Raw genomic sequence first — 20295 nt, forward strand, 5'->3', positions numbered from 1 at the left:
GTGTGCGATTTTCAGGACTTGTATTTGGTGAACAGGTGAGAACCGACTTTGTATAATTTATTTTCTGCCCAGACATTCCTTCATATCGATTCAATATTCTTTTCACTTATTTATAAAAAGGAATAAGAATATTTAATTAAATAGAAGTAAAACAATAAATCTAAGGATGATACACGTGGCAGATTTTAATTAAATTAAATAAACTACTCCTGCAATGTAAATAAAGGGACTGTTTGGCTACCGCCTTATAAGCCACTTATGGCTTATAAGCCCTTAACAGCTTATCGACGAGTGTTTGTCGACCCAACTTATAAGCTGAATTTACAATTTATAAGCTGATAAGTTGAAAGTTGGCAGTGACGTACTTTTTTCCAACTTATTTTCATTTTTTCACTTTTTTCTAAAGTTTTGATTTTAAAATATAAATTTTTAAATATTTTATAATTTAAGATTCATGAACTAAGATAATTATATTTAATAATTATTTGTTTTAATTCATTTAAGTAAAAAAAATTCTGACTTATAAGTAAATTTATCCAAACACTTATAGAACTTATAAGTATTTATCAACTTATCACTTATTTCGCACTTAATCATTTTAAGTCATAAGTTACTTATTTTAAGATTTCCCAAACGGGCACAAAATAACTCGAGGAGAAAAGTCACCACCATTGTCCAAATTAGTTTAGAGTGTGATTTTAAGGATTTATCATCTCAATATCACAAGTTTGAATTAATTAGAAAACACGAAAGTAAATGAATTGTTATGTTTGATGGGTACGAGTATGTTAGTAGTTCTCCGAATTAGTTAAGGTATGCAAAAGGTGGCCCGGATATTGGATTAAAAAAAAATAACTTGAGGAATTAACATGAGCAGCATCGTTGTTGATAAATTTCCAATTTGTTGTTTGAATATTTAAAAGTCTACCGCTAACTCATTTGACATTTTGACTAGGCTCTCGTCTGTTGTGTGTACAACTAGTCTGGCTCTCACTATTCCACTCTCCAAGTCATCACATACAAACCTCCTTCCATCAAAAACATCTGACCCTGTGCCAATGGAACTCGGAAACTCAAACTCCACATTACGACGAACCACAAGCAACACCAACAGACTTGAAACAACTAGCACCAAGGTTGTCTGGACTGAGCCACCTTCCAAACTAACAGTCCCCGTGGTTTATTATCTCTCATGTAATGGTCAACTCCAACACCCTCATTTCATTCAAGTCCCCCTCTCCACTTCTTCCCAGGCTCTCTTTCTCCCTGGTAACTCCACCTCACCTTAAACTCCCCCCCTGCTAACTCTTCTATTCCTTCCTAATTAATTACTATCATTTTTTATTCTTTTGCATTCGCCAGATGTCATTAATCGTTTAATCTCTCTCCGGGGAAGTGCCATGCCTTCCATGTATTCCTGGTCTTCCAAACGGTATGCACCATATTGAACCAGGTCTCCATCTTAACAAATCTTAAATATTCTTTGATAATTTTTTGAGTCCTGATATGACTTCTTTAATATTTAGTAGTACAGCACCGGAACCAGAGTAATATTTTTTCGAGTTCTTTAAAAAATTTAATACAACGAATTTTCGTATAAATTTTTTTAAATTCCCATTCCGTCACTGATCATCCTTATTTTGTTTGTCGTATTTTTCCAGAAGCTACAAGAACAGATATGTATGGAACGATTTAGGCGAAAACGATTTCATCTATCCAACACACGGAAATGAATACGTTCTAAAAGGCTCCCAGCTTCTGGAACCTTCTAAATCCGACAACTCACTCAACTCTACCACCAAGAAACCGCCACCGGAGTATTCAAAATCCGAAAACTCCAATGACTTACCTGCGATTTCACGCCGGAGAAATCAATCATCCAGCTCAATCGATCTACAAGAGTACAAAGTAATCTACACGACCGAGTCAAGCGGCGAGTTATCTTCCCGAGCCGCCGACGCGTCGACTCAGACCGATGATAAGAACCGCCGTCACCGGAAAACCAACGAAATCGAGGATCAAACAACTATCGAGTTGACTCGTGACGAGATCTCTCCGCCGCCGTCGGAATCGAGTCCGGAAACACTCGAAACGCCAGAGAAATCAATCGGAAAGATGACGTCACGTCCAGGAGAAACGAGAGATGATCTAACGGTGAATAATCAGTCGAGTGGACGGATGAAAGCATCGATGGTGTTGATACAGTTGGTGACGTGTGGTTCGATGTCGTTTAAGACCGGTGAGAATCATACGGGATTGTCGCAATATAAACGGGGATTGCCACGTGGAGGTGGAGGAGAGTAGAAAAAGAAGAATAAAGGCGTGTTTAGAGCAGGGGGTAAAGTGAAGGAGGATAGGGAGTATTTTAGTGGGAGTTTAGTTGATGAAACAAACAAGGCAGAAGAAGTTTATAGGCTCACGAGGTCTTCCTCTCACAATTTTAATCGGTAATCGGTACTAATCGGTTTAGATACCGATTAGGGATTAATCGGCAAATTGAGAATTAATAGGAACAAAAATTGGATTTATTCAAATATTTTAATAATAATTAATATATTTACTTTATTTATTATGAAATATATAATTGAAAAATAATTTATAAATATTAATCGGATTTCAAAAAATAGATCGGCCAAATATTTTTTAAGAATTAATCGGAAATTAATCGGGGATTTTTAAAACACTTTTGCTTAATAATTTTGGTCGAAGTGAATATAATAAATTCCTTAAAACTATAAAAAGTAAAAGAATTATAGATAATTATATATCCACGTCCCAGTAGGTTTTGAAATAGGGTGATTGACACGCACTTTAAAGTTTTTATCTAGTATAGTTGTATAAATTATTTTAAAAAAATTGCTTTTAAATAAAAATTAAATATTTCTATTTTTATTAAAAAAAATAAAAAATAACTTATGAAACTATAGTAGAGAAGTGTCTAAAATGCGTATCGAACACTGCGTTTCAAATGTTAAAAACACGTTAGGACGAAGGGAGTATAATTTTTGTTATATACAAGGATATAGTAATTATATGATATATTTCCGCTATATCCTCGTAAATGAATAAATGAGTGAAGGTACGTAAACTCTAATTTAACGTTCATTAATTGTTATTACAACTTTAAAAAAAAAATCTGTATTTACATTAAAAATAAGTGAACATGTATTATCGTAAAAAAAATTCTCAAAATATACTATTATTATTGGACTATCGCTTTCCTTTATAAATTTTCTCAATTAAAGCTAGAGTACTGCGACTAAACTAAAACTTGATCCCCAAGTGAAAATCAACCCCTGATTTGATTTCGAGCTTTGGAGCAAAATCGAGTTTTAACAGATTTTTAATAAAATATCCTTGAACTAATTACTCAAAAATCACGTCAAACTAAGATTAGAAAACAAATTTCCGGACAGAGTCGCTGATTTTTAGATCAGTGCATGGCCTAAGAGCATCTACGGCGCGGCTTTTTTCAGTGCCCAACTCCCGCCTCGGACAGTACAACTTGGCCTTGGGCTTTCTTTTTGCATGGGAGATAATTAAAAAACTGGGCAGGTGCTCACTTTGGTGGCCATTGGCCAACTACAGTGCACGCTTTTTAATAATATTATTTACATTTTTTTATGTCTTAAAACCAGTGTACCAAAAATCGGTTTAGACGGCTGCCTAGGCGACGCCTAGCCGTTAGGCGGTGGTAAAACGCCCCGACTCGGACCTAGGCGATGATTTAGGCGTTTTTTCAAAAAATCGGGATTAGGCGGACTAGACGGTCAAAAATCGGTCCTAGGCAGTCTAGGCGGAAAATATTTAAAAAATATATTTTTTTTCATTTTTATAATTTTAATTAATTTATTTCATAATTTCATACAATATCATGTCAATTTCTAATATAAAGTATTGATAAGAAGTAACAAGTAATCTAATATATTTCTTTTCTCACTTAAAATATAAAAATAACATATTATAATAATTTAAAAGTGTGAATTAAAATATAATTAATATTGTAAACTCAATAATTAGTACACAACGCATATCAAATATGTAGATATTGTTTAATACCATTCTAATTTCTTTTTCCAAACAAATATTTGACATATTGATCATTATATAATTATAAAAATTAAAAATAATATTTATATTATTCCGATTAATGTTCCGATTAATCGGTCCGATTAATCTCCGACTTGCCGATTAATTTTTCGAAGGTACCCTCACCGTCCAGGCACGCCTAGCGATTTTTGGAATACTGCTTAAAACTGTACTAAAATATGAAAAAGTAATATTAAAATATTGAGAAGTTGGGCAGTCCGGGTGGATCAAATTGGCCGCCTTTTATTCCGGGCCACTTTTTACTTATCTGACTAAGCGTCCATTTGTGAAATTTTAAAATAAATAATTTATGATTTAAAATAAATAAGTAACTTATAAATGATAAGTGGATAAATATTTATAAGTTATATAAGTATTTGAATAATTTTACTTATATGTCAGAATTTTTTTATTTAAATAAATCAAAATAAATAATTTTTAAATATAATCATCTTATTTCGTGAATTTTAGATTAGATTAACATTTTAAAATTTATTTTTTAAAACTTAAGTTAATAAAAAGACAAAAAGTCAAAATAAGTTGAGAAAAAATACGTCGTTACTAACATTCAACTTATCAACTTATAAGTTGAAAATTAAATTTATAATTTAGATCGACAAACATTACTCGATAAGTACTTACGGCCTTATAAGTCAACAAACCACTTATATTATGTTGCCAAACAGGCCCTAAATATGGGGTCAGAAATAGGAACAGGCCCTAAATATGGGGTCAGAAATAGGAAAAAAATAATCCGGAGCGCTGGAGATGCTGGAAAAAATTAAAATAGCCTCGTCACAAAATATAAATTTCTGGAACAAAATAAAACCTAACTTTCACACACTAACAAACAGGTAGGGAAAGAATGACAAATAAAGGAAATTACACACACTTAACAGCTAGTCAACACTTTCAGCTAGTTTGTTTCTTCAGGCTACAAAGTTTTCAATAGGTGATTTTGTACTGAATTATTAATTAATTTAAGAGCCGCAGCATGCTGATTTTTGAGCAGCTTGTGCATTTCCACCGGCTGAGTCTGGTTGATTAATTTTGATTGTGCTAGGCTGGAACCATAAAGAACAAACAAGAAGGTATATGAATATCAGAACTTGTATATTGGTAATGTTAAATTAGGTCTGTTCAATTATGGGGCCAAACCTCAGTCTTTGAGTCAGTATCTGCTAGCCTCTGCTTTATATCTCTCGCCATTGAAAAGAAAACTTCCTCCACGTTGAGATTTGTTTTAGCACTCTGCAGTTGATATATTTGAATATAAAGTTACAAAAAAAAGTTATCAGCAACTTGACGATAGAATCTCAGTGTACTTACAGTCTCAAAAAATTGAATGCCATACTCATCGGCAAGTGCTTGGCCCTTGGATGTCGGTACGGCCTAAACAGATAAATGAATAACAAACTACTAAGAAATTCGACTACTGCCAAAATAGCTTAAATTATGTGTGTGCAAAGGCACATACTCTCTTGCTTTCATCCATGTCGGCCTTGTTTCCTACCAGCACCTTGTTGACATTGTCCGAAGCATGCTGTTCAATATTCCTGATCCAGTTTCTGATGTCTGATAAAGAGCATGAATGCAATACAGTTACAATTCAGTGTGTAGCAAACAATATATATCCTGTTATAGAACTTTTGAAAAGTTGGGGCAGTTGAAGAAAATACATTGTTCAATTAAAGAGAATACAAGGTAACAAGTTTTTCATCTTGCACATGATTATTAGCACCTAAGCAGTTAGATTTAATAGAGAGAAACCTTACTGTTGAAAGATGATTCATCCGTAACATCGTAAACCAGCAAAATACCCATTGCTCCACGATAGTAAGCTAGAAGAACATGTAGAAAAAAATTAGTATGAAAAGTTCAGTAAGGAACATTAATTACTAAGAGAATTTTTTGAAAAAACTAATAAAACCGCATATGATTGGTTACTGGTTAGAGATGCTGAAGTGGCGGGACAATCAAAGACAAGAAAAATCTTGCAACAGAACTTCATATTATTGATCATAACATTGTCCTTGTTTCTTTCTAGTTGAATAGTTTCTTCCTAGCTTTAACCCATGTACATAATTATATGGTATTAAGGCAATTCTATATATATTGTTACTGTAGATGCCGGTTTTAGAACAAGTTACTTTTACAAATGAAACCTCGTAGACCTAAACTCTTACCAGTTGTGATCGTCCTGAATCGTTCCTGGCCAGCTGTGTCCCAGATTTGGAGTTTAATACGTTTGCCATCAAGCTCAATTGTTCTTATCTTGAAATCAATTCTGTTTAAAATGCTCATCGTGTTAGGATGCACTCTAGATAAATAAGAGTTCAACTCATGTCTAAAAAAGGTAGGAAGAGAACTTACCCAATGGTCGTGATAAAACTAGTGGTAAAAGAACCATCAGAGAAACGCAAAAGAAGGCAACTTTTACCCACACCTACAAGGACGTATCAGAATCGAAAATCATGTACTTCCTAGTCAACTAAATTAGAGTGACTGCAAGGGGATAAAATATAAAACTTAGTATGTACATGCAACAAGGCACGCTCTCCAGTTCACAAAGTAGCTTGCAACAAGTTCAATTACTTATTCATAACTAAAGCTATCATGAACTGATTGAAAGGGATAAATTATAAAAGTTCGACACCGATGCAGACATACATATGTTTTCTCTGCTGCAAGCTTAGTACGGACGTGCCAAAATGAATCTTACACAGACACCCATAAAGTAACTTCAATCTAGCATCGCAAACATAAAGAACATAAATAATACAATGAAAATTTTAACACTACAATGTTTGCTTTCTTAGCATAACCCACCAGTCACCGGTGTGTATAGAACTATCAATTAGATGAATCAAAATTTCAATAACAGGTTAACATTTAGCAATGAGATTAACAATAATTTGTATCTCTCATTCCTGGTTAGTTCCACAAAAATACTGATTTTTTGTCCATATACCCCGCCATTATAGTATGATATATAACACGGTTTTGAAAGCACAGGAAAAACATTCTTATGCATTTACTCTTATTCTTATAGAGTTTACTCTGTTTCATATTAGAAGGTGTTTTGTTAATTGACTAAAAAGAAAAGTGCCATCTGTCATACAGCTTATCGATTTTGGAGCATCTGCTAGTGGGTAGCTTATCAGGACTTTGTTATAGAGGAAGAGGCAATTTATCACAAGTCAAACAAGTTGTCAAGTTGGGTGAAACAAAGATCCAACTATTCATAAATCCCTCCAAAAGATCGAGAAATGCTTTAAAGCGTTAACAATATGTATTATTGTTCAGTGCTTTCAAATGCAGATTGCACCTAAATAACACAATTCAAGATCATCTGGGGAGCAACAAACACACTTGTGACTTTTAATACATATTCAATTGACTAAAGAACCACGATACTGCATCATTAAAAGAAGTCTATGTCAAATCTCCTTTCATCATTACAACCCTTCATAACCATAATTATTCTACTTGTCCCTATCTTCAATAACAATTGCCTTCATCTACCATTGGAATAAAGTGATGTATGCTCCGTTACCCGTACTCTCCATTTTTGTCCTTTTAACCATGTTCACCGGACATGACATGGGTGTGGGTTTGAGATCTGAGTCGGATCCCTTTTACTAAAACCTGACCCTTTACCATGTAGCATCTGAGTTCAAAGAAATAAAAGGTCTCCCAACAACTTGTTTTAAGCGAGTAAAGGTCCATGAATGACTTGTTTCTATGTTATGCTATTATTTTTATGCTATTAGTTTTATGCTACAATTTTACATACACAATTAAGTCTTTTTGATTTAATTGTAGTGAACACAATTTTTACGAATGTACATTGAATCAGTCTATCTGAAGTTTTACTTCTGTTAAGCTTACATGTTGAGTTCATGCACTGGTATCCAATTTTGGATCCATATCCGAAGATCCTAATTATCGTAAAACTAAGAATCCCACTATTGGATCCTTACCCGTGCCCAACACTCATAGGCCATACCCGAGTCCGGGTAACATAGGATGTATGAGTGTATAAAGAAAAGATTTGACTTGAGCACTAATTCAGAAGTATATCTTAAACAGAATCAGAATCAAAATGTCTCAAACCACTTTTTTCTTCTTATCGATTTCATCTATACTTACTCAATTCTCTTTTTCGTAGGTGTCGACCTTTGACTTAATTATAAATATTCAATGCTAATCTATAATTGCAAATATTTGTCATACTACTTATGTAAATGTGCATGTAGGGGTGGCAATTCCGGGTAATGGGTCGGGTTCGTGTCGGGTTGACTGTACCCGATTCTATTTTCATGCCAACCCGAACCCGACTTGACCCGAAACGGGTTGAAAAATGCGAACACGAACCTGACCTGGTCGGGTCTCGGATGACCCGAACCCGACACGCAACAATTGAACTCAGCCATGGCGACTAGTCTAGAGCTAAAGAACCCAGAAGACTTTAAGATAGTCTAGAGCTGAAGAACCCAGAAGACTTTAACATAGGAGGATCTTAGGATCTTATTATACACAACATGTGCATATTTATAAACTCATCTGCACATGTGATTTAACATATATATAAACATCAATAAGCCCCTATTCCTTTTGCTAAACTTAACAATTAGAAAGTTTCTTCCCCGGTCATATCTATCAAAGGCATATGCCGGAAATACTATAGCAATGACTGTACCCGATTCTATTTTCATGCCAACCCGAACCCGACTTTACCCGAAACGGGTTGAAAAATGCGAACACGAACCTGACCTGGTCGGGTCTCGGATGACCCGAACCCGACACGCAACAATTGAACTCAGCCATGGCGACTAGTCTAGAGCTAAAGAACCCAGAAGACTTTAAGATAGTCTAGAGCTGAAGAACCCAGAAGACTTTAACATAGGAGGATCTTAGGATCTTATTATACATAACATGTGTAAACGTTGATATGTTTAAGGAGAGAGAAAGAGAGATGTATGTGACTTGAGATCTGAGATCAGCTGAAGACAAACAAATTAGATTAGGGTGTATTGATATTAAAATGACAATAAATAATGGGCCGGGCTTTATTTAATAAATCATAGACAGCGGTAGAGCCCATTATCAACAAAATGTGCACAAGTAATACTACTATTATATATATCGGGTTGATTTCGGGTATTTCGGGTCAACCCGAAACTGACCCAATCTTTTCGGGTAAAGTTTTACCCAACCGGAACCCGATCCGAAAGTAAAAAACCCAGCCCTAACTCGTACTTTTCCGAGTCAGTTTCGGATCGTGTCGGATTTTGCCACCCCTATGTGCATGGACAAGAAAAAAATATCTGTAAATTTAGTGTAGGAGAGTAGATACAAACCGTGAATCCAGGTGACTATGCTATCATTATTTTGCATCTTTTACATACAATTTGTCCCCGTCAAAACTTGTCTACATTTGGTAATATGATTAACGTTCCAATTTACAAAACTGATTTAAACAGAAGTATTCAATTTTAAGCTATTAGCTATTAGTTTCTTCCATCTTATTTAGCCAAGTCAGTAAAGTATTATTCTCTTAGCCACGTTTACTGAAGTTAACAAATTTGTATACCCCCCCCCAGTTTGAAGCCGGGCCTCAAGCACATACACCAAAAGTATATTTAAGTAATATTATGCAAAATGAACCGATAAAGCTTTGTTCTCATTCCAAAATTCATGCTTCCTCGTGAAAGAGAACAGATAATTAAATAATTTCCGCTGAAACTATTTCTTGATACTACTAACTGTCTAAGCTTGCAATTTATATTCCCTTCTAAAAGCACAATTCAAAGTTTCAAGGTCAACTACTACGCAAAAATGAATCGATCACAATTTTAAGCTCGAAGCATTCCTCGGACACTTCAATAAGGCTAAGATAATTCAGAAACTACGAAAATGAGTATCAGAAACCAATCTAGATAATAATATAAGATAAATGTACCAGATTACACACACATATAAATCATGATTGAGTTGATAATATACACGCAGTTTCAATTAAACACCCGATCCATACAAGTCAAATACAAAATCACATAAAAATGATAAAATAGCGAACATTTAATTTATTTTTATTTTTTTGAAAAAAAAAAGGACGCACCGCTATCGCCGATGAGGAGGAGCTTAATAAGATAATCGTAATCTGCACGCGCTCTTGCAGGTGGAGCCGCCATTTTCAATTCGACAAGACCTAATCTCTCTCTCTCTCTCCCTCTCTCTCTCTCTCTAAACACAGCTACAAATTTATATATATAAGTTTAACGATAATGGCGATGGGAGAGAGTGGATCAGATATTGATAGAGAGAGATAGGGCGATGGATGTTATACTGCGCACTTTCACCGGCGCATAGTAGCATAACAACAACAACAATGTGAAGAGAAGTTTTTTGTGAGAGTAACCATAACTATGCACGGTTGAATATATATTAAAATAATTTTTAATAATATTTAATAATATTTAATATATATATTTTAAGAGTATTAAAATTTTGTTAACTACTAATTTAAAATAATAGTTATATAATTTTAATTCAGAAAAAGTGTAATAGTAATTTAAATCTCTAATTTAGGCAAGAAAAATAATGGAATATAATAGTAATTTGTTCCACGCTGTTCGTCGTTCAGGTGGTTCAAATTATACCTGGTCAGATCCGTGCGAAGTAAAAGAAAGTATGAAACATGGGCTAAGGTGGGTTGATCCACCTTACATATTACATCTGATAGATGTCTAAGAGGTTCGCAGGAGTTTCGAGTACTACAGGAGCACACGTCAATAAGCAGTACTGCAAAAGTATGTGAGTTATTTCAGACAAACACAAAACTATGGGATGAAGGAAAAGTCAGGTCGCATTTCAGTGAAACGGATGCAAATGTTATTCTTAATACCCGGATACCACATATGTGTATTAAAGACATAACTGCCTGGTCCCATTCGTCTAATGGGCAATACACGGTGAAATCCGGATATCAGTAATGGCATAAAAGTAATGTTCAAGTAACTGGAGTGCAAGATGCAAGGGGTTGGAATAGGATTTGGACTCTAGGAGTTCCTCCAAAGCTAAGAATCTTTCTTTGGTGATTTTGTCGGAACAATGATCCTGTTAGAAAATTGATCAGGAGTAGAGGCATTACAGTTCCAGTAGGTTGTTCTATGTGTACTGGGGACATAGAACATATCTTGCATTTGTTTTTTGACTGTAATTTCGCCAAAGATTGTTGGCAATTTATGGGACTATCTTATAATATGTGGGATGTCGAGAACGCTGATTTATGGCTGCTTGAGAAGTTCAATTCTGAGCCAGAGGAGGTGTTGATAAAAATTGCAGAAGTGTTGTGGGGCGTATGGCTCGCAAGGATCAAATTTTTTTTTGAAGAAACAAACATGACACCAACGGTAGCTATGCATTGGAGTAAGAAGCAAGTTGATGATTGGAGACAGGCGAACATGAAGTTTCAAACGAATACAGATAATTTGTCATCTCCTCCTAGTTCAACCATAAAATGGAAACCTCCATGTCATGGGGCTCTCAAATTTAATGTTGACACTGCAGTGACAGAAGACAGAATTTCTATGCAGTTGGCATGGTGATTAGAAATAGCCAAGGTCAGTTCCCAGCAGGTAGAGTGATGATGTTTGCAGGTTATGTTTCGGTTGTGGAGGCAGAGATGGTAGGTATTATTGAAGCTTTTTCCTGGACAGACCAATTTCAAGCATCTCAGGTGATCATAGAGACTGATTCTCAGCTCTGTGTTAGTGCAATAGAAGGAGAGAACAATAATCTCCTCGAGCTAGGTAACTTGACTCAGGATTGTAAGGTTTTGATAAATAGTAGTAGTCGAGTAGTAGTAGGTTTTGTTCGAAAGTAAACTAACAGGCGGCACATCAAATTGTCAAAATTCCTTGTATGCTTAATGGCTTCTCGGATTTCATGTCTCCTCCATATTTCCAATTCTGTCGGATTTTTCGATGATTTAATGAAGGTTTATTTTACTAAAAAAATTGAGTTTATTGATGGAGTCGAACCGATACGAATTTGTTATTATTTAATAAGCAATTTGATAGTTGACGGTGATGATTTTATTTTTATTAAAAGGTAAATCGTTCGTTATTTATTTGTAAGATACCATTTTATTAAACATTATTATATTAATCTTTATTATGGTACTCTTGATTTTATTTTTGTCAATAATTCAGAGTTTCTCATATAATTTTTATTATCATTTTAATTAACTGAATTAATATAATAGTTTGAATGATATTTAAAAACATTGATTTTTTTCTAGATATAAATTATAGTATAGAAAATGTGTTTGATTTAGTATAGTTTAATATAAATTAGTGATAGACACTGTTATTTTAGAAATATGTGATAAATGTTATGTAAGTGATACTTTATTTTATTTTATTTATTGAAAATTATTTAATGTAATGATTAATTTAAGTTTGGGTTGATATTAAGCATGTATTCGGTTAACCATGAAATACCATATTTGTAGCTATGATATGCACGTTTGAATTAATTTTTATAAATTTATATATTATATTTTAATAAAAAGATTAAATAAATATTTAATAATATTAAATTACATATTTTATTAAATTTATATTTTAAGAATATTAAATTTTTGTTAACTACTAATTTGGAATAATAGTTATATAAGTTTAATTCGGAAAAAGTGTAATAATAAGTCTGTTAGCTATTGAGTACAACATAGAGGGGGGTGAGTGTGTTTTCTTGATTTTTAGCCTTTTAAAACTTGTTTGGATAATTGTGAACAAAGCAGCTTATGATTTGGAAACATATTGTGTTCAACGGAAATAAAATCACAGACACAATATTTCAAAACTCACTTAATTTGTATTAATTAAGTTTGTCTTGCTACAAATTCTCTGTTCTTAAGAATATAAGAACTCAGCTTCTTACTTGAGAGAGTACAAAAAAATTTAGATATGTTTTGTTACACCTAAAAACAAAGGACCAATATTTACTTTCTAGATTAGTAAACACGGGTTTACACAACATGCAATAAGATGTACTAAACCGTTTTCTAAGCTATCTCTTATTCTTTCTATTTTTGGCTTAGTAAATCTTTGCAAATCTTGTAGGTCTGTAACCATCCCTTGTCAGTTAATCTTGGCCCTTGATCTTGTACTCTTCAAGCTGCTTTTGTAGACTTTTCAATTTAATTGAATAGATCATTTGTTGATTGATAATCTTGAATCTTTAACTTGTCTGTATTATTGTATTTGAGGTTCATGTCGAGATCTCCAGTTTGTTCTATAGAGAAATGACATCTCGATAAGTATAATGACTTATCGAGATCTTTGAGTTCTCTATAAGTGTATTCGACTTGTCGAGGTCTCTGAGTTCTCTATAAGTGTACTTGACTTGTCGATATCTCTGAGATCTCTTTATACATTTTGACTTGTCGATATCTCTGAGATCTCTAGTAAGAAATTGACTCGATATCTCCAATCTTCACATCTTCATTTGACTTGTCGATATTTTTGAGTTCTCTACATGCAGAAGTGACTTGTCAATATCTTCAATCTTCAGATCTTTATTTGACCTGTCGAGATCTCTGATACTTCTCTATAAGCCATTTTGGACTTCTCGATAAGTCATTCAAGAGTTTTCGAATGACTTTTTGATATAACTTGATCTGTGACTTGTCGGTATCTTGAATTAGAATTTTTTTTCATAAAATAGATTTATTCAACTCCAAACTTCTACATCTTTTCTATGAGGCATGATCTTTACTTGATCTTCTTCCAGAGTTTATTTTTTAAGGTTTGAGACTGTTTACAGAAAAATACTCCAGTCTAAACTTTTAACCTTTTTACAGACTCGAGAAATACAATACATAATACAGATTTAGACTATCATACAACTAAATCTCGGGGTTGTTAATATGTCTTAGTCTTGTTATTGTATAGGCATGTCTTGCACAACAATCTCCCCCAATTCGTGAGAAGATTGCTTACCATAAATTCATGCCTGATAACAAGACTAACCTTAAGCTAAAATTAATTACATAAAAACTGAAAGATTGACAAATACAACTTTTATACATTTGAAGATTACATAAGTTCAACAGTTATAGTCATCAAGTGAATTTCTCATAGCCTGATTATTTCCTAATGAGGCCCTTTAGATTTACTAGAACTTGGAATTCTTCTATTATTTCAGTCCCTCTTAGAGTTTCTACAAACTTGAGCCATTCATCTAATGTGTAACCATTGAGGTAACCAACTCTAAATCTTGCGAAATCTGCCAACTTGTATGTTCAGAAAATGTCCATCATTTGATATTCTACTCAACCCCCTTGCCTTGAGCTTATTTGACCTTTGCTCAAACATCTCTATCTCCTTGGCATATTTTCTATCCCTTTCCTCCTTTTCAGCCTTCAATCTTGCATGTCTTTCATCCCTTACCCTCAACCTTTCAAACATTACAGCCTTCCACATTCTTGTGCTTGTATCCTTATCCTTCATCAAGTTGATTACCCTATTCAATTCTGTGGTTGAAAAAGTTCCCACTACCGTTCTGCTAAGCAAAATGAAGGTGCCATCCATGTAGTAGATTCTGACTTCTTCTAAAGATACAACACAAACTTTGACAATTTTTTCAGATAGTTATTGAAAAAAGTCATCATTTATGATGCACATATTTAGCGGCAGAAAGTCAGTTTGTTTGAAACAGTTCCAGATGACCCCAGTACCAACTTGCATTTTCTTTGGTTTTCTTCCACTCTTGAAGTGAGTTATGGTTGAAGGCTTAAATGAAGGTAGGTTTGTGATTTTCTTTATTGTAACGTGACTTGATTTGATTGATATCTTGAGTACGGTATTTGCAGTTTGTTTATACAAGTATTTGGCTTTTGAGGTAGGTTTGATTGAGATAGTGTATGGCCAAGCTTGGTGGTTTGAGTTTGTGAGATTTGGATTTGTTGGACATATTTCTTGGTTTCTTCTTCTTCTCCCCTTCTCCTTCTTCTGCTATATTATCTTCTCTTCCTTTCATCCCTCTTCTTTTCATCCTGCTTCTTCTCTTCTACTTTGTTGCAAGTTGCCTTGGTAGATTGACTTGGATTTGAGTCAAAAGGTTTTTGCTCATCATTCTTCTGCTCATCATCATCCTTGTCATCTCTTGTGTTGAACTGAGTGTTGGGCAACATGGTTTCAGCATCCTACAAAAAATTTCCCAAAATCCTGATCATTTCCTCATCTTCAATAGTCTTGTTCTTCTTTCTCTTTAGGTCAGTTTCCAATATCATGATTAGTCTTAGATTACCCCTAACACGGTTCTTAGGAATTATGAGATACTTGCACTTTTTGGCTTGTGAACAAATGTAGGCCACCCCTTACTTGGATGGAGATAGACTTCAGGAAAAGCAACTATCTGAGCTTTCTTGAGTTCATTAAGCAATTGGGTGTCCTCTAGAATGACTTGATTAACTCTATCAATTATCACATCCAACTCAGATGCTCTCACGGATTAAAGATTTGAGAGAGACACCAGTAGACACATGTCCAAACCACAATAATTTATATTGACCACTATCATTTACTCCAAAAGTTGTCAACCTTTACAATCACCACTCTCAGAAAATTAATGTTGTTGGCCAAAACTCTCTTGTAAGTGATGTAGTTGTTATGAAGAGAGACTCTCAACATCATTAATAGCTCATTGAACTCTGTATCTTGACAGGGTCCTTCTACAGCATTTTGGATTCTATCTTTTCCAACATCTTGAGAAATTTTTACTTGTATAGAGATTTGACCAGAATGGGATGTAGATTTTCCAGCTTCCTTTGATTGCAGGCCAGCTTCTTTGGATTGTTGAATCGAGCTTCTATCTCCCCCTTAGCCTTGGTAGCCAGGTAGGAGTAGAAGAGTTGGAATTTCTGGTCTAACAGCTTCAGGTAGAGCAAGTAGTGGAACATTCAAGGCACCCATAATAGCTCCCAAAGAAACAGAATTCTGCATTTAGAGATGTCTGTGGGAGTCTACTAGGGGTCCTTATGTCATTTTGTTGACTCTGCAGTAGAGTAGTGAGAGCTGTGACCTGAGCTGTGAGTAAGTCATTTGAGGCTTGAAGATTTGAGACTTGTTGTTGAAGGGACTGGATTTGGATTTGCGAAGGTGGAGATTGGTTGTGGTGAGCTTGATGAAAGAGGAGCACCAAAGGTTACTTGAATAGATTCCTTGATTTCCTTCATCAATAATGCTGAGGGTTCATATTTGGCTTGGTGGAGTTGATCCAATTTGACCCTTGTGTCATTGTTACCATTGATTTGATTTTGGACAACTTCATGAAGAGCCAGAAATGATTGCTTTATATTTTTGATGCTCTGATCCATACTGGTTACAGCAAACATGACCATTTGATCAGCAAATTTGTTGAATTTATTCTTGATCTCTACTTAAGTTGGCACAAGGTCATTCAGTTTATCTTTCACCAATCTCACGATTCTGTCTTGATGACTATTATGTGTTTGTTGTAGTACTTTACCAATAAGGTAAAAAACCTTGCGTTGTGCCTTGTAGACTTCTGTAATAGCATCATAAACTTCCTGTGGACTGAGAGTCTTGGCATTGTTTCCTAGGATAGTGATATACTCTTCTCTGAATCTAGCCAAAACCTCATTCATTTCCAAGCTGAAATCCTTATCTAGCCAAGCATCCACATTCCCATCCTGCTCAGCTTCATTGACAATCTTCTGCTGTTGTTATTCAATATTTGTTTTATATGACAACAAGATAGCTTGATAATCCTGATTGGACATATCAGTTGTGAGTATCTGTTGGGTGATGTTTGCAAGGCCAGACAGTTGGTCCACAAGAAGATCATTCATGGTTATTGGCTGAGTTTGAGCATCCTACAGTCATTGTGAGATTAGGTATGAAGGTTGTTGAGTGGAATTGGAGGTAGATGGGATGCCTGTTTGGCTTGAGGTGAAGGGCCGAGAGGTGGAAGGTAACCCTATGATTGGAATCACAGTTGAACTTATAGTAAAAACTGTGATTGTGATAGTGTGTTGTGTATCAAGAGTGAGAACCTCCATTTAAATTGGAGGGTTTTTGACCAGGTTATTGTCATGTACCATGGCCTCAAACCCATGTTCTTCTTGCAAATAACTGACACTTGAATGTGCTTGACTTGTCTCCCCAATAGTTGGATCATTGACAATTAGACTCCCAGCTTTAATTGACAAGGCTATTTCAGCCAGCGTTTTGAAGGGAGTTGTCCTTACATAAGGAACCTCCAATTGAATTGGAGATAAATTAGATATCTTCCCCTCAGGAGTACTATCCTCAAACCTTTCAATCTGTGAAGAATGATTATAAATGAAGGTGCATTTGGTACTACCACATGGTCTTCAGTAAAAACTGATGAAACCCCTGTGTTTTTGTTGGTGTCATCAAGGTCTACCCCAGAGTGTGGCCTCCCTCCAGCTGAATGTGGTTCCCCGGTGATGAGAACAGTCTCTTGAACTATGTCACTTAATTTTGACAACACTTGATAAGTGGATTCAAGTGTTTCATTATATGTAGAAGAAATTCTAGAAATAAGATTAGTGATTTAAGAATTGAGTGTTGGCAGCTCCCCTTGAATAGATGAGGGAGCTTCAAATGATGTGCTCTCATTGTGTGTGTCATCCTTATTCCTTCTTTCATAAACTTGAGCGTGCTCAAGTTATGGTGCGTACTCTTTACAAGATGCACTAGGGAGAGTGCTTTGTTTAATAGAATCCCTGTTGAGAGAATGCCTCTAGAGTCTGTTTTAATCTCTATTTTACAACTGCATCCTTTTGGGAGAATACATAGGTAGCTAGTTGAGTGGTCAACTCAATTTGTTTACCTTCTTTATCTTTTTGACCAAGGTAGACTCTGGTTATGTTTGGTCCTCACCACTCTCATTTACAACAATTAAGGGTGCATGCGTTCTCTTCTTTTTACTCATTCCACCCTATTGAGAGGCTGAAGTGGTTGGTTTCCTAGCTTCTATTGGTAAAGATGGAAGGGTCTCGGTTTAGAAAGGCCCCTATTGGTGCTCCTGTGTTTGTTCTTTTACAGGTACAAAAGCCATAACTATACTAGATGTGACTGTAGACCTCATGTCAGACATAGGGTAAGGGTAAATCCTAAATCTCTCCAACATAAATGGAGTGATATTAAGACTTACAGGTACCTTATTCTATGTAATATGTGAACCAAATAGTATTTTGAACACCTGTTTACAATTGCCTATCTATACCATTAAGTAAATGAATGTCTTAAACTTTGTGATTTAAAGTAGACATTATAAACCTAGGAAAGAAAATTTCCTTACCACTTGTGGCCAAAGGCATTGTGAGCCTCGTGCTAAGTTCCTCCAGAATCAAGAGCCCCACATTTAGATGTCTGTTGTGAGCCATGGAGAACACCAACTTCTGGACCACACTTGGGATGTTGTCATACCCTGTCTTCCTGCAGGTGAATGGAATCAAATAGGAATGTCCATTCCCTCCTTAAGTGCTTCTTGTTCAAGCTGGCAAGGTTGATCCTTTCACTGTAATTGATGAAGTCCATGAATTCAGCTGGTTCTTGTTGAGTAGGCACCTCCACCAAGTTGTCAGTAGGAATTCCCAAAGCCAGGTTGGCATCATTATCAGTAAATTCCACCTGTTGGCCTTGGATTAAGCAGTTAACCACCATGGATACAGCTTGGTTCTCATGCACAACTTTCATAACCACATCTGAGTTCCAGAATTCATTGAGAACATACAGGTACAGAATATGATTTGCAGTTAGAGCACCTGCAAAGTATGTCTCGAATAGAAACTTGACAAAGCTCTTGAAACTGTTAGGAGCTTAGTTTGCATCTGTGAAAGCCAGGTAGTTGGTTATATCCTAAGGGATAGCCACTCTAACATTGTTTGATGCTATTTGAAGTATTTGAATTTGAGTGGGTAAGAGATTTGAAGAGGAAGGAGTTCAAAATAAGAGAGAACGGTTAAGATTTGTAATAGCTAGGTCACTTGAGATCTCGAAAGCGTAAAGAGGGGTTATGTCGAGATGTCTGGGTATTTATAGAAAAAGTTAAGTGACTTATCGATAAGTAGAAATAAACGGTTGGGATTTGCTTATCAAGAAGTCATATTTGAGAATAGATACATTTTGATATGTCACTTTCCAGACTCTTATCCAGAACTAAATAGTGACTTATCGAGATGTCAAATAAATACCCAGTTTATCCTGATGGACTGATTTTTTCCAATTTTTATTTGAACAAATCAAAATAAAATTAGAATAAGTTTTTATCAAAAGTATTTTACTAAAATAATTTATTGAGTTAAATTATTTCAGTTCTGAGTTATCGAGAAGTCTAAGTATGGATACTTGTGGAGAACTCTATGAATTAACATATATCGAGATATCTACAATGACCTATCGAGAAGTCATAATGAGGCTTGTTGAGAAGTCCTTTGAGAAGTCAATAAAATGACTTATCGAGATCTCTATCGAGAAGTCTCAAAATGACTTGTCGAGAAGTCAATTAGACCTATCGAGAACTCAATTCTCCATATACTTTTGTTGCTTTTGATTATGTCTTATATTAACTTCACATATTAAAAATGTGAATTAACATTTAAACAGTTTTTTTTAGAATTTGGAAAAATCTAAGCTAAATTTCGAATTTTGAAAAATAAATATACAGAGATTTCTAAAATATTTACAACTCATATTCTAGTTAATTTCCAATTAAATTAAATTAGTTTTGATTCACTAGAAATTAATATGCTGCAACATATTAGCTGAGTTATTGCCTTTAGGATGAAAAATTTAACATTCCAATTTCACCAACAAGTCTAGTGAAAGTTGCTTCATCCAAAGGTTTAATGAAAATGTCAGCTAATTATTTTTCTGTTGGAACAAAAATAAGCTCAATTGTACCATTTGCAGCATATTCTCTAATAAAATGGTACCTTACATCAATATGCTTTGTTCTAGAATGATTAACTAGATTAGCAACAATAGAAATAGCACTAGTATTGTCACACATAATTGGAATTTTCTGTAACACTTGGCCAAAGTCCATTAGCTGATTTCTAATCCAAAGCATTTGAGCACAACAACTTCCAGCAGCTATGTATTCAGCCTCAGTTGTGGAAGTTGACACAAATTGTTGCTTCTT

The 20295-nt window shown here is 34.8% G+C and overlaps 2 protein-coding genes across 2 annotated transcripts; one reads left to right on the forward strand and one right to left on the reverse strand.

The window, feature by feature from the left end:
- Nucleotides 1–840: 840 nt before the first annotated feature.
- LOC141663798 (protein SOSEKI 5-like) lies at nucleotides 841–2533 on the forward strand. Its single transcript, XM_074469619.1, has 3 exons — nucleotides 841–1269; nucleotides 1363–1432; nucleotides 1662–2533. The coding sequence occupies exons 1-3, from the start codon at nucleotides 1059–1061 to the stop codon at nucleotides 2302–2304; spliced, it is 924 nt and encodes a 307-aa protein (XP_074325720.1). The 5' UTR covers nucleotides 841–1058; the 3' UTR covers nucleotides 2305–2533.
- A 2325-nt stretch (nucleotides 2534–4858) lies between these two features.
- LOC141666905 (ras-related protein RABE1c-like) lies at nucleotides 4859–10508 on the reverse strand. Its single transcript, XM_074473151.1, has 8 exons — nucleotides 10214–10508; nucleotides 6463–6535; nucleotides 6276–6376; nucleotides 5865–5930; nucleotides 5567–5664; nucleotides 5419–5481; nucleotides 5248–5340; nucleotides 4859–5153 (listed from the first exon to the last, which is right to left on the reverse strand). Exons 1-8 carry the CDS (start codon nucleotides 10284–10286, stop codon nucleotides 5070–5072), a joined length of 651 nt encoding a protein of 216 aa, XP_074329252.1. The 5' UTR covers nucleotides 10287–10508; the 3' UTR covers nucleotides 4859–5069.
- Nucleotides 10509–20295: the final 9787 nt, after the last annotated feature.

Source organism: Apium graveolens, chromosome 6, assembly GCF_009905375.1.
Source record: "Apium graveolens cultivar Ventura chromosome 6, ASM990537v1, whole genome shotgun sequence".
Taxonomy (NCBI): Eukaryota; Viridiplantae; Streptophyta; class Magnoliopsida; order Apiales; family Apiaceae; genus Apium; species Apium graveolens.